The sequence below is a fragment of the Lepisosteus oculatus genome, chromosome 15 (genome assembly GCF_040954835.1).
Source record: "Lepisosteus oculatus isolate fLepOcu1 chromosome 15, fLepOcu1.hap2, whole genome shotgun sequence".
Lineage (NCBI taxonomy): Eukaryota > Metazoa > Chordata > Actinopteri > Semionotiformes > Lepisosteidae > Lepisosteus > Lepisosteus oculatus.
Genome location: NC_090710.1, coordinates 1,121,404 through 1,136,713, shown reverse-complemented (window position 1 = coordinate 1,136,713; position 15,310 = coordinate 1,121,404). Strand labels below are relative to the sequence as shown.

The 15,310-nt window shown below is 39.3% G+C and overlaps 1 protein-coding gene across 8 annotated transcripts in view; it reads left to right on the top strand.

Annotated features, from left to right (window-relative positions):
* pde9aa (phosphodiesterase 9aa) overlaps positions 1–15,310 on the top strand; it is a 66,844-nt gene that overhangs the window by 12,271 nt on the left and 39,263 nt on the right. For 7 of the 8 annotated variants that reach the window (XM_015363564.2, XM_015363563.2, XM_006638966.3 and 4 more), the window contains 3 exons: positions 3,280–3,350; positions 4,041–4,118; positions 6,165–6,208. In XM_015363564.2, the coding sequence (XP_015219050.1) occupies positions 3,280–3,350; positions 4,041–4,118; positions 6,165–6,208 (193 nt within the window). The remainder of the gene's footprint in view (positions 1–3,279; positions 3,351–4,040; positions 4,119–6,164; positions 6,209–15,310) is intronic. The other variant, XM_015363568.2, reaches the window with a different exon arrangement.

Sequence of the window (15,310 nt, the reverse complement as noted above, 5' to 3'; positions counted from 1 at the left end):
TTATACTACTGTATATACAGTTCATATATGATTTCTCACTATTTTTCCAAACAGATATCCTAACAAGATATTTGAAACTGAAATTGAAAAGTAAAATGTGATAATCCTAAAAACAGAATAGTTTTTTATAGTAGTAGATATGACTTGATTATAAAAACTATAAAGATGTGACTTAGGTGCTGGTATCTGAGATTTTTTTATGGGTACGGCCCAGAAGAATGCATAATAAATCTGTTGTGCTGCTCCATTCCACTAGGGCTTTATCTGATCTACTGTGATACAGTACGTCACTTTATAGAAAGTTTAAAGTCTGACAGGTCAAAACTCGCTAAGTGTCCTAAACCAATAAAACAAGTGTTTGAATGTCTTTTATATAACAGCTTTTATGTGAATAGCTATATTGTAGTGTGGATGAGCCTGATTCCAATGTCTTTTGGGGCATTTTGGCATAAGATATCCGTGCCAACAGTATCAATGTCACACTACCAGATACAAAGGTCCAAGACTTCCAGCTCCCAGCCTGTGTGTCTGTGTGATACCAAATTGCAGAGCAGCACCAGTGGTGAGTGCGCTGCTACAGATTTCATACACTGAGATGTTTTTCTATTTGGCCCAGTAAAGCAAGGTCCAAGTGGTGGTGTAGGAAAGACTCAGGAACCATTTAATTCTCAGGCCAGCTATAATGTTACAAAACTGCAACAGAAAATATGATGCTCAAAGGACTTTTAAATATAAGTATTTTCTGCCTGCAAAGCATTTGTGTTTGATAATTTACAAATTCACTTCTCGGTTTGAGTTTCTTTCATGATAATGGTTTGCAGATTGGCATCCTGTTCTGCAGACCTGTTGTTTGTTAATGAAAGAGTTCAGTAGCTGTACAGAGTATGATGCACAAAGCATACAAGAAGAATGTATAAGCCTCTTATAAATAACACAGAGCAACTTGCGTAAATAACAAGCTTACCTGCGTGTGTATTTAGAAAACTGTGAAAATGATGCCGTTCATTAGATTCTAGATGCAGTATATGTTTGGCTTTCATTGTCATGATTGCAGAATCATTTTATAACATATTGCCTTCTCTCCAGAGCAAGGTTTAAAGCTCTGTTTTATAGGTTTCCAGAGCAGGTGATGTGGAATTGAACTTTATTACAGAATTGTGTAAAAATGTTCGTTAAGCTCCAAATATTTTTTTTCCAAAGTAAGGTAAAACAAGACAGATTGTATCAAAGAATGTGAAAATAATGTTTGTAAATGTTCATAAATAGCTCTCACTGTGTATGGATAACATCAACATCAACCAAAACTGCACAAGGTACACTGTGTGGCTTTATGTGCACTGTGTGGGTTATGTGCGGTCCTTATGGTCTTAAAATACTTATTACCGGTCCAGAAAGTAGCTTTTTGTTGTGCCTTCGTTGTGAGCACAATTTAAATTATGTATACAGGCATACATAGGTAGTTTGGTAGGCAAGTAGCCAGGTACGCAGGCATAGGTAGTGTTTCCCAAAAGCTTTTCTGCTCTCTCTGCATTTACACACACAGTCAATTGTGAAACAGCACTTCTTGTAAATGATGCTTATTAAAATGCTTCAGCTGAATATTACAGCCTCTAATCTTTATAGGTAATTTTTGTGATTTATCCTAGAAGGTGTCCTTTCCTCTTTATCATTTCCTCTTTCTTGCTGTGACAACATTCACTTTACAACACATAATACTTATTGTGAACATAATATTTACGAAGTGCAATTTTCATTTCAAGTTCTCATTTTTATTGGAAACACTTTACTAGGAACTGGATTGTTACTGTACAGACCCAATGGCCTCTTCATCTCATCTGTACTTACAAACAATATGTGAGTTTGTTAATGAGTTACAGTGAATGATAATGTTTTCAAACATCCTGTCCGGCTCATTTCAGAATCCTCATGGAACAAATGTATGTCCTTTTTCTATGCCTTGTTGTAGCTAGAATGTTTCCCATTGGCCCACATTCTTTTTTGTCAGATACTAAGTATTCCAGGATGCATTACAGTACTTGTCAAATCTAAATCTGGAAGATTTAAAAACAACATGACATTTATAATATGTAATAATAAGATATTCTCTTGTAATATTGTGTGACTGGTTCAGCAACAAAGTTCAGTATTGTATGTGCAGCTTTGCGCAGGTCCTAGATAGTTTACAAATATGAGGCGGTCATTTGACCCATCTACATCTCTGGTTATTAGTAGTACAGTAGTTTCTAGATAATAGAGATCTGGAGGGATAAATGCAAATCGTTTTCACTGCATGTCTCCTGCACCTGTGTCCAAGCTGCCATCCACAGAATGTTCGAGTGCCCTCACTCTGTAGTGTTCCTGCTCAAGTGTAAACAGTTGTTTTGATAGCCTTGCTCTACTTCACAATACCACATGTCCTGTAGAACAAATCAGGTTAGACTGTTATAAGTTGTAGTAGCTAATGTCTTCAAAACCTCAGTAGGAAATATAATGACTGGCTGACATTTATCTTCCTGTAAGGTCTTCCTGTTCCATTTAGTATATTACATACCAACCTCTTTTTTAATAATGGTCACATAAGAAATGGTAGTATTCCACTTTTCTGTCTTCTAGTTTACTGTAGCAGCAAGGATAACGGCATTCACACAGAGCCAAGGAACAAAATAGAAACAAACCACACAAGGGGCACAGCTCAGTAGATTGGGCCCCTGAGCAAGCTCCTTAACCGCAGCTGCTCCAGGGGCTCCATATAAATGGCTGACCCTACGCTCTGACCCCAAGCTTCTCTCCTTGTCTGTGTGTCTGTGTCTCATGGAGAGCAAGCTGGGGTATGTGAAAAGATTAATTCCTAATGCAAGAAATTGTATATGGCTGATAAAGCAATCTTAATCTAGGTAGGTATAATGCTCATATACAAATGTATAGATCAAATTTAGAGACAGAAAACATAGCCTTTGTAAATCATTGTATTGAAGTATTATTCAACATTTGATACATTTATACAGTTTTGAAGTGTTAGAAGCACTACAATCTGAGCACTGAATAAGTCAACAGCTGCAAATTGTGTACCCATATGAGACCCTTGAGACAAAATTTCTTGTGCCATAATCTAGACAATATGAAAGAACTTCAGAGCTAACATTGGAAGAAAGACGCTGTCTTGTGTTCTGAAACAAAAAGGCAACATTTACAATGTGTGGTGAATTGTGTGTGTTATTCTATTCATGCTTTTATTTGTAAGAAGGGGTTTTAAGTTGTAATTTGTTTACTTTTCTGAAGGTGGTGTTCAGCAGATTTTGCAGCCCCTGTGACATCAAGGAATTATTCTGCACTGCAGTTGGCCTGCCGAGGTAAGACTTTTTCGTATTTTTTGCAGCTGCTTTATAACTCTTGGTTCCTGGGTTCAAGTACAGAGTAGGTGGCTTTTTTTGGAGTTCTCAAAACATTGTGTTGCTCCCTTTGCTTGCGTGGGTTTTTTCCAGATTTTTCTGGAAAATGTTCACCACCTTTTCAAGAGGCATGTTGGCTGGGTTAATTGTTCCTTGAAATTAGGAACAATAGTGTAGTACTACCACTTTATATTTCAAGAATAGGCTCTGGCTGATGAGGAATGAACAGCTTTTCTGATAATGGATGGATGCTTTGATGTCTACAGCATTTTCAAAGATCGCAGATTGCAGTCTGTAGTTTTTTGTGATGAAACTGTGTATTTGGACTGGTTTAAGGTAATATCTTCTAGTCTTCGAGAAAACAAACAAAACAACATCACTTAACCGTGTTCAGGTGTCACTGAATACCAGGAAACCTACAAATGTGCTAACAAACCATAAAGAACAACCATAAAAATGCTATTTAACTGCTATGTCCCATTGTTTCTATCTGTGAGTAGTTTGGTCTTATTGAATAAGTTGTAATGTATGGATGGTAATTGCTCAGGCTCTGGTTGGAACCATACCTTCTTTTTTTACACAGTAGAAATGATTTGGCAGTTTCTGAGTGACTGCTTAAGCCACTTCTAATTATGACGTTATGTCTTTCAGGAACACTGCTATCTCTGTTTTGGATATAACAGGGGCCATGGTGTCCATTGACCCCACAATGCCACCAAACGCAGAAGGGTATGAACTGAAGCCTGAAATACGTGGTCCTGATTACTGGTTTTCCAATTGTGTGTGCCAATTTGGCATAGAAAGAGTCAGACACATAGGATAGATCTAGTTCAAATGTTCCTGTGATAACATGCCATCACAGAAGCAGCATGTGTTCTCTACTCAACTATAACATTGTAGTAATTCTGTCAATCCTGCCTCCTGCTCTTGTAGTTAACTATAACATAAATGGATTGGACCCATAAACTAGATTCCCACAACAGTGTACTGGAGGTTAAACTGTGTGCACTATTGACAATTTTCATATTTACACTTAAATCTCCCAATTATGGAATAAACAATTTTTAAACAATAATGCTGCATATTACAGATGATATGGATAAAATGGACCATCCAAAATATACATTGCCATCAACAGTTTCCTTTCAGGACAATACAGTATATTCACAGTGCAAAACAGCAAAATGAAATTCTGGATGGAGGATTGAAGCAGCTCATGGCAAACCATAGATTTTGTTGACATGCTGAGGAAGCACTAGACCTCTCTGAGCACATACAACTTCAGAGTTCTTAGCCCCTTTGGTGAGGCCTGGGAAACTCTTGACACAGCTTATTTTTGTCCAGTTTCTTCACTGTTTCTAGACTAGAAAACCTTTACTTACTTTTAAAACAGCTTAGCAACTACATTTCCTACAATTAATAAGAATATTAAAAAATTCAGATAACTTTATTGGCCATATACAATTTCTTGTATTAGGAATTTGTCTTTTCACATACCCCAGCTTGCTCTCCATGAGACAAACAAGACAAACACAGACAGGGAGAGAAGCTTGGGGTCAGAGCGCAGGGTTAAAATATAATTAAAATAAACATTCTTATGTAAGAATATAAGAAAACGTACAAACTAGAGGAAGCCATTTGGCCCATCAAATCAATTAGGGAATTCAGTAGCTAATCCATCTCATCCAACTGTTTCTTGAAAGAGGCCAAGGTATTGGTTTAAGAACAAGGCTTGTTAGCTTGTTCAAGACTGCCACAACACTGCTCTGTAAAACTGTGCCTCCTATTGTTAGTTTTGACTTTGGCAATGCCATTGAGGATTTTGAAAAGACTAAAATTGTTCAATTCTTCCAGCCTGATGGCATACAACATTCTTTTAAGCCTCGGATTGTATCTTGTCACTCTTCACTGGACTGATTCCAGGAAAGTATTTTTTTTTAAGTAGTGACAAAAATAGTAGACCTTTTAAATATGTCTTGCGAGTGAGTACATGTTTAAACACATCAACCCATCAGAGATACAAACCCCATTCACCTAAATGAAAGGAGGGGATACTTCATACCACTGTACCATTATACTAAAGAGGAAGTATTACTGAACTGCTCAGTGTTTTCAGGATGCTTCAATGTATTCATGACCTTTAGAAGCCAGGATTTTAAATAACAGTAAGCTCTGCATGTTCATAATACTTTGTCATTATTGTAGAAAAAATAACATTTTAGCATTTGTAGCACTCTCAGGTCTCTAAGTGGGTTCTGTCAATATATAGAACATGGATTTGTGCTCTGTGTTGTTGTTGGTACAGTATACATAGGCTTCTAGCAATAAAGAAAATCTCCCAGTAATCAGAGTCACAACACAACCACACACTGTGAAGGACCTGATGCCTCCCCACTGAAACAAACCCCCTTTCTCAATGGAACATGGACACAGAGCACACTCAAGTTACAAACAGACAGAACAACACTCACACTTTAAGCTATATAACATAGAAAATACCACCACAATTAGTAATAATACACTATTCATTGTATAGTTCACAATCCTGTAAATCTGTTAATATTTTCACCCAGTGTCTTCCAGCTTTCACTCAGCTTTCTCCGCATTTGTTATGTTAAGATAGAAAGGGTTTCATATTTACATGCCATGATGCCATTATTGTTCCTATTGATCTTGATGAAGGATTGGATTTGTGTTCATTTTGAATCATTTAAAGCATTGTGCTTTCACCAGGAAGAAACAATCCAAAATAATCTGAAATTTCTCTGTTTCTAGGCTGCCATACAAAGTAGTACCCCTTTCAGGTGGACAGCTGTCTGGTGAGTCACTTTACAGTGTGGTAAATTATGTACAGTATAAATTGTGCTCAACCCAGGTGGACCAAGAAAGAGTCAGTGAAAACTAGACCTCAGAATCCTTAGGATAAAGTTCACATGGTGCTTCACAGCTGTCTCTGGCATTTCATTTAACAAGATCTTATCAAAAGGAAATTGCCTATTAATTAAAAATACTCATTTCCATTCTTTGATAACTTCCTCTGACTGTTGTTGTATGTTAAATGCATTTTGATTTCATCTCCATAAATGGCATCTAATTTCAAGCTAAAATATTTTGGGGTTTTTAAAATGGAATCGCCCTGTATTTAGTTAATTATGTGGCATACTGTAATTCCAGTCTGCTGAGGTTCAACTCCAGTTGTGATTACACTTACATTTTTGTATTTTTAGTACATTTTAGGGCTCTACTGTTAGCATATTTTTATATATAATTGATTTTAAGTTATTTTGTTAACCTATTTCAGCTCAACAAGGCTCATGTTTTTGAGTGAATGAGTCTAACAAGTCCTGACCACTTTCAATTTAAACTAAGCAAAATTATTTCCTGTCTAAATGTACAGTATCCAAAGTTGCATTTCCCTTTCATCTTGTATCACTCAAAACTTTTAAAATCCCAAACGTATACAGATCACAAAAGCAACTGTCGTGTGGAGATCAAGCAGATCAATGTTGTGACATACTGAAAACTTGAGGTTTGTGATGTAGAACTTTGCAAAAGTCATGGATGATTTTGAAACAAAAAGAAGGTGTGACTTGTAACCTATTGTTATATACAGTACTGTATGTTTCAACAGTAACACATTTAGTGCAATATATTTCGGAAACAGTGAAAACATGGACAGGAATGACTCACAAAGGCACTTACTCTGAGCACAGATTCATGCCTATTGCAACATTGCAAATTTCAGCTTGGTTTAAGGTGTTTGCCAAGTATCCTCTTGATTCCCCAAGTAGCAAGGCTACATTGTGCTGCCATGATTAAGTGAAGGTAACTTGATTTTCATTTGCTTACTGTACAATCATTACTCCTGGATCTGCCAGGTAACAGTGAGCTTGCTGTGGTGCTCAGTTGGAAATTCCTAACTCCTCCAACATCAGCTAATTTGGCTTTAGGGTTGTGTGGAGCTTTTCAAATGGGACCATATAAATCAGAGGAAAGTGTGCACTGCCACTGTGCAGGTGGAGGAGACAGGAGTCTGAGGTGTTAAACAAGTGGCAATTGTAACCATGAAGGATATAAAAAGAAAGGTAATAGGGGATCCCCATTTTTTTAAATAAAATAAATGTAGGTAGGAGAGATAAGGGGCATGTGGAGGAGAACACATTCATTTCTAACGGTTCTGTACTATCTCTGTAGTATCTGTAGATAAATAAAGACATCCTTTTTTCAGTGCAGACCACTCTACACCTCTCCAGTGCACTAATGAAATACAACAAACAATGAAGGAGACAAAGTCCTTTTGCAGCTGCAAATTGTAGTTTAGTCAAGTGCTGAATCTAATCAGAGACAAGCTTTGAACCTCCATCATCCCCCAGCAGTCTAATGAGCAGAGCAGATGTATTGCTGTTACAATTACATTGTTAATTTCAGATCTATTAAGAGCAGGTTACACTGTGGCAAGGGGTTCTCAGTTTCGATTACTGTGTTTAGTGGGTCAATAATGAGGTCACCTGGTTGTAAAATACATAGAAATATATGAAAAGCTCATATATTGTCACCATACTACTAACACAAAAGAAATGCAAAACAAAATGAAGAAGTGGTGCAATTTTCAAGAATGAAGACAATACAGTAAATGTTCTTCATGTAAATATAGTAAGAAATACAAAAAATGCAGTGTTGTTTAATCCAAACATTGGTGCATGGTGTACGTAATGACGTCCTGCACTGGAAATTCCTTTATTATATAACTTATTTATTATAAGTTTATTAGCCACTAGTTGCAAAGACAAATTAGTCAATCCTAAATTTAGCAAATAAATAAAGTAACATTTATATTTAAATAGTATAATATAATTAGAAATTATTTGCTAAAAAGGCCAAACTTCAAAAATTGAAAGAGAACTTTACACAGTGAACATTGATATGTTTAGTATCAATGACAGTATCCATTACTTTGAGGAGGATTCTGCAAAGTACCTTGCTTGTAACTTATAGTAGAGTGATGCCTCGCGAGTTGTTGCAATTGGTAAGGTCAACCTTTTAGGGAATCTTGACAATGAGGCCTTTAGTCCAGTCCACCAAGATGGATTCTTTAGTCCATATGGTGTGGAAGAGATCAGTCAAAACATTAGTGAAAGTGGTGATGTTAGCTTTCAGCTTGGCTTTTCTGACCTCATCCATATTGGGTGTAATGGTGACAATGTTGACGTCCTTTTCTGCTGTTGGATTGTTGGCTGGGTCTTCAGGGCGAGGGCAGTTGGATACCTCTTTAAAATGTTGGACCCATGGATGCTTGATCATTCTCAGTGATAATAGCATTGCTATTTATGTATTTGACAGGAGCAGAGTAGTTAGAACTGTTCATGTTATATACCATGTTCATGTTCATTTTCATGTTTCCCATGGCAGCAGCATGATCCGCTCTGTTTGCCAGATCCTCAACATAGGGCCTCTTGTCTCTTCAGGGTCTCTTATTGGCTTTCTGGGCCAGATACTATAGCCTTGGTGACTTGGTGCTTAACAGCTTTTCTTTCAGTTGCGTTCTCTCTTCAGTTTTCTGTAATTTGGCTGGTGTTATCCAATCTTTGATACCCCTCTGTCTGAATTCCAGAATGATTTTGGCAGTTTTTAAATTAAGTTGTCTTAATGGCCTCCTATTTGCTGTTAACATCTTGGTTTTTGATATCAGTGGTATCACTGAAACCATTAAGGAGCTCTTTGACAAACTCCTTGCTCTTCCTTGGGAATTTACATTTGACGGTATCTAGCTGACTTTGGTATTTGTCATGTGGTACTATTCTTTTGAGTTTGATGGTAGTAACAATTAAATAATGATCACTGCAAGCACCTGCACCATGGTAAGCTCAGACATTGTCTAGAGTCCTGTGCCATACGCCATTTATAATGATGTGGTCAATTTGGTTACAGGTCTTAGTATCAGGTGACTTCCAGGTGAACTTGTACAGTACAGACTCGATTATCCGACATTCCGTTTTTTCTGACATAGAAATTAACATGCCATATATATATATGCTGTGTACTGTATGCGTACGCATGCATAATATTTTGCCCAATCCCATGTTGCTTTGTCTCTATTTTTCGTCAAATTGTTCATCAAATACATTTGTCAAATACTCCCATTGACATAGCTTTGCTTGTTAGTTTGCGCTCATATATATAATTTTATTTTAGAAACATGACAAGTGCGAGGAGAGCCAAATTAGTTCTTTAAATGGAACAAAAGCTTGAAGCATTAAAAAGAATAGACAGAGGCGAATCCATGTAAAAACTTGCATCTGAATTCGGTGTGGGACAAGTTCCAGTTGGTGACTGGAAAAGGAAAAGGAATGAGATAGAAAAGTGTTGCTCTGATTGGGCCTCATCTAAAGGACTGACGGACAGAAAAACAATGAAGAAATGTGAATATGAAGAGGTCAGTGAAGCCTTATTCTTGTGGTTCATGCAGCAAAGGGCATGCCTATCACAGGTCCGATACTTCAAGAGAAAGCTCTAATTTTCCCAAGGGAATTCAATGAAGGGGAATCCGATTTCACGGCTAGTGTAGGCTGGCTTGGTCGCTGGAAAAAACTATATGGAATAAGGCAGCTCAACATCTGTGGCGAAAAATTATCGGCAAACTCAGAAGAATTTCTCAAATTTAAAGCGGAATTGCATTGTCTCATCGACAAAGAAGGACGATCAGGTGAGCAGATATATAACAGCGATGAGACAGGCTTAAACTATAAAACTATAAAAATGTTAGGGCTGTAAAGATTAAAGATCTCTCCAAGCCCATTGTTTCTCATTTCACCTCTGATGGCCATGACCACTCTAATCTCTCCATCAGTGTTTTCAAAAACATTTTTCCAAACTCATAGATCAGAAAGACTACAGAAACCAAAATTATCCTGCAGCTAGGATCATACCTTGATTCTCCTATCCTATAATATCCTATGTTAATATTATAATAATATTATTCTATAATAATCCTATAATAATATTATTACTGGGCGGAAACAGAGCTGCTTCTTAGCCAGCAGCCATATCACCCTGCATCTCACAGCTGGCAGCCCACTGAAGCTCAGCAGGTGTGAGCCTGGTCAGTACCTGGATGGGAGACCTCCTGGGAAAAACTAAGGTTGCTGCTAGGTGTTAGTGGGGACTGTGTTGGTCCTAATGCCCCAGTATAGTGACGGGGACACTATACTGTAAACAGGTGACGTCCTTCGGATGAGACGTAAAACCGAGGTCCTGACTCTCTGTGGTCATTAAAAATTCCAGGGTGTTTCTCGAAAAGAGTAGGGGTGTAACCCTTGCGTCTTGGCCAAATTTCCCATTAGCACTTACCAATAATAGTCTCCTAATAATCCCCATCTATGAATTGGCTTCATTACTCTGCTCTCCTCCCCACTGATAGCTGATGTGTGGTGAGCGTTCTGGCGCACTATGGCTGCCGTCGCATCATCCAGGTGGGGCTGCACATTGGTGGTTGTGGAGGGGATTCCCCATTACCTGTAAAGCGCTTTGAGTGGAGTGTCAAGAAAAGCGCTATATAAGTGTAAGCAATTATTATTATTATACCTTCCCCCTTCTCTTAATGACAGACTACTTTTCTTCTAAATTCTCTCTATTCATTGTAGGTTTCATTTCACACCTCACTTCACGTATCCTGACTTCACACCTCCTGATTGGCTCCAGCCCCTCTCTCCTCCTCTCTCCCAGCTTTTGTTCTCCCGCTACATTACCATTGCTTACTGCCCTGTCTTTCTCACACCTGAAGAAGGCTCCATGGCCGAAACGTTGTGTTTTCTTTCTTCTCTTTTCAGCATGGGATAAACCTATTACTAATTCCTTTGCAGCCTATGCATGCTGACGCAGCAATCCATCTGAACTTAAACTATAAAATGCTACCTTCAAAAACTTTATCTTCCCAGACTAAAGCTTCAACTCCTAGGTATAAACGAAGTAAGGGAAGAGTCACGATTCTAGCCTGTAGTAACTACTGGCAATCACAAACTAAAACTTGTATTTATTGGAAAGGCCAAAAAAACAAAAACTTTAATAAAATTAGTTTGTACTTCTTTGCAAGTTTCATATAAGAACCAGAAGAATGCATAGATGAATTCTATGACTAGTCTTTCAATTAAATTGTTCCTTCAGTAGAACAATATTTGAAACCGTTAACCCTACCAAGAAAAGCAATCTTTATCATCGATAATGCACCATTTAATTCTACATGGATGAATTTAGCAGTGGGGACATTAGAGTAATTTGTCTTCCTAATATCACCTCATTGTGTCAACCTATGGACCAGGGTGTGCTTGAAGCATTAAAGAAAAAATGTTGTTGCAAGCTTTTAACTACACTCATTGATGTGATGGACAATGAAGATGGTGTGCTTGATAAATTAAGGAAAATAAGCATTAAAGATGTTGTTTATTGGATTGCACAATCGTGGGAAGAAATTAAACCACAAACTCTGGGAAGATCCTGGAGGAAGTTGCTTTCGGAAGATGAAAATGCACAAGAATTGTTGCAAAAAAATTGTGAAAACCTGCTACCATCATTACAACAAATTCCAGGCTGTGAGAAAGCAAATGATGATGATATACATGGATGGAGAAGGATGAGCAACAAGAATTGATGGATCATGACATAATAGCTTTGGTGAATTGGGATGACGATGAAATTGATGAAGATGACAGCATTGGGTCTACATTGTGTAAGAGGACCCGGGGAAGGATCATCTCTAACAGGTGTTTCCGAAATGAAACACTGAAAAAGCTAGAGATTGACCTTAGCAAGATGGCGAACAACGAGACACAGCTGAGACGCATCAGGAACCGGAATATAAGTGGCCCAGAGGCAGTGAACGGGGCGGAAGCCGGTAAGGTGAATGCGTTTCGGAGGAAAAGAGTGGAAAGAGGTGGATGTTAAGGATCGGGCTAACGAACGACTGCAAGGAGAAAGGTTTATGATTTTGGATTACGGACACTGGTTTAGGATACATCGCGGATTGTCTTTATTATGAACTTTTGGAACTCGGAACGAATCAGGACTAAGGGAAAGGATTACGGACTGTATTCGGAAGACAGGTGTTGGAAGAAACCCCACGGATCGGAGGACAGTTAAGTGTGGTGTAAGTACGACCTTCGTTTACATAAACTATCCCCCGGAGACACCACAATTGGTGGAGGATGCGGGCAGCTCCCGCTCGGGTTTGAGAATCGAAGAGAGCAAGTTTTTTTTGTGTGTGTGTGTGTGCGGGTTCCGCTTTGCGCGTGTGAAGAAACGCTATGGAAGAATTACTACAGCAATTGTCCCAGGCCACCCTCGCCCAATTCCAGGCATTACAAGGACAACGAGAAGCTAACGAAGCGCAACTGGAGGCGAACCAAATCCAAAAAGAAACCAACGAATGAATTATAGAGGAGCAAAAATTAATACGCGCAGAGTTGTGCAGGTTAAGGGAAGAAATCCGGCAGGCCCCGGTAGCGGGGAGAGGCACCGCTCAGGAAGAACAAATTACGCTAGAAAAGATGACTGAGCTTGATGATGTGGAAGCTTATTTAACCACCTTTGAAAGAACGGCCACTCGAAATGCATGGCCCAAAGAACAATGGGCTGGGAGAGTAGCCCCTTATTTAATTGGAGAAGCCCAAAAGGCATATTATGATTTAAAAGAAGAAGATGCAGAGAATTATGAGACTCTGAAAAAAGAAATATTGGCAAGACTAGGGGTAACCATGGCGATACGAGCAGTCCGGTTCCACAATTGGAGCTACCAGATGAACAAGCCTACGAGGTCTCAGATGTTTGACCTGGTACATCTGGCAAAGAAATGGCTCCAGCCAGAAGAATTAAACCCAGGACAGGTGGTAGAAAGGGTGGTGTTGGATCATTTCGTGAGGAGTCTGCCTTTGCACCTGAAAAGAAAAGTAAGTGAAGGGGATCCCCAGACCCTAGATCAAGCCGTGGACTGGGTGGACAGACACCATGCCACAGAGGCCCTGATTAGGGAGAGAAAAGGGGACTTTCGGAGGGAGGAGTGAAGAAGCCCCAAGAGTCTGGAAACCGAAATAAAGTACCGGCCAATAAAGTATAGTGATTATCGGGAACCTATACAGTTAAAAAAAACCCATAGGGTGAAGTCTGACTCAAGGGCCCGGCCATGGGAAGAAACCCGGCGATGTTTTAATTGTCAGGAAGAAGGGCATTTAGCCAGCTATTGCCCTGGCCTGCCCGAACCCATGCAGGTAGACCCCAGAGATGAAGCCCTATGCAACTACCTTACAGCGGGGGTCCCGACCCGTGAGGATCCCCATCTTACGAAAATCGAGATAGAGGGAGAACCCATCGAGGCCTTATTGGACTCTGGCAGTGCGGTGACCCTGGTGACCCCTACAATACTTCCGGGAGGACTAGAGATTCCAAGAACAAAGGGAAATACCTGTTAGAGATGACCCTTCCCCGGGTCCTCTTACAATTGGCAGAAGTCAAATCTGAAGGAATCAATCATAGCAAAGTGGTCAAGGCTCTCGAAGTGGCACTATCTTACATTGAACAACAAGAGGAGGCAACTGCTACTGATGTCATGTTACTAAGACACTGGAGAGACCATGCCACAAGGAAGAGAAGCACATCTGGGAAACATATTCAGATCACTCATTTCTTTAAATAATAACTAACAATAGTTCTATAATCTATCATTTTAGTATTACAGTACATTAAAAATGCAGATTTCATACTTATCCTGCACTTCCATTAATCTATGATTTGTCTACTCAGTTTCCACATTACCGACATTTTCAATTATCCAACATTCTGTCCTTCCCATTGTAATCATAGCCGGCCCAGGGACGCCAAAAATATAACGTTTTTATAGCCAAAATGTAAATGTAGTGGCTCTCTGAAGGCACCAGTTCTGTAGGGTTTGGGCATTTACTGAGACAATTATTAATTGTAGCAGTAAATCACAAAGTTGATTCTTTTGATGGCTTTAGAATCCAACCATGCAACATAACTCAAACAACGCACACACACAGGTACTAATACACGAGGATACATTTATTAATACATAAAATATGCAGATAAACCTAACATATCTTATCGAGAGGGTTATCAGAATACAAAAGATATATATTCAGTCAGTTACGAAGTGTTACACATCAAGAGGACATACGTTCAGTATATCATTCATTAAGACCGTTTCGTAAATGAACTTGGTTATAACTTCTACATTAGATACTCAAAACAAGTACATAACTCTTAGGAATTAAATTGATATCAACTGGTTGGGATAACAATTGAATTCTCCAGGTGTAATGCATTGAAGTTGAATACTCATCCAATCTTTGGGGATTCAGATCTCCTGCGGGCACAAAGAAACAGTTGCAGGCTGTTGCTGTCCAATCCGCGCCCTCTGGCTCGGTGCCAGGCTGTGCTGTGCGGCTTGCGACAGTGCGCTGCAGATGCTCACTGACCGGCTAGTTAGTGTTGGCTTTAACTAGCAAAGTTTGTGCACAGGAGAAAAGATGACTGTGGGTCCCAGCAAGTCAGGAAGAGGACCGGTTTGTTCCTGATGAAGAGCTAGTTCTGAATAGTGGTTCAGCTGTCCACAGTTCTGACCTGTTCACGAGGCCTGCTGCTGGTGCTAACCTCGGGTGGATCCTCTGGTTAATCTCTGGCAACCTCCGCTCTAGGCTCTTAGAACAAAGGAAAGTTCTGGCACTCGGATACACTGGCTGTTCCGTGGTTTTCCGGGCTGAGTCTCAGGATGGTCAGGAGGCGCGCTGCGAGAATGTCCTGCCCTTGGGAGCCTTCTGCTCCTGGGCCGTCCTGCCCTGGAATTCTCCTTTGAATTCCCTTTAGAAAAGTCCACAGAATTCTCCTGAATCCCTTCTGAATCTTACTGAATCTCT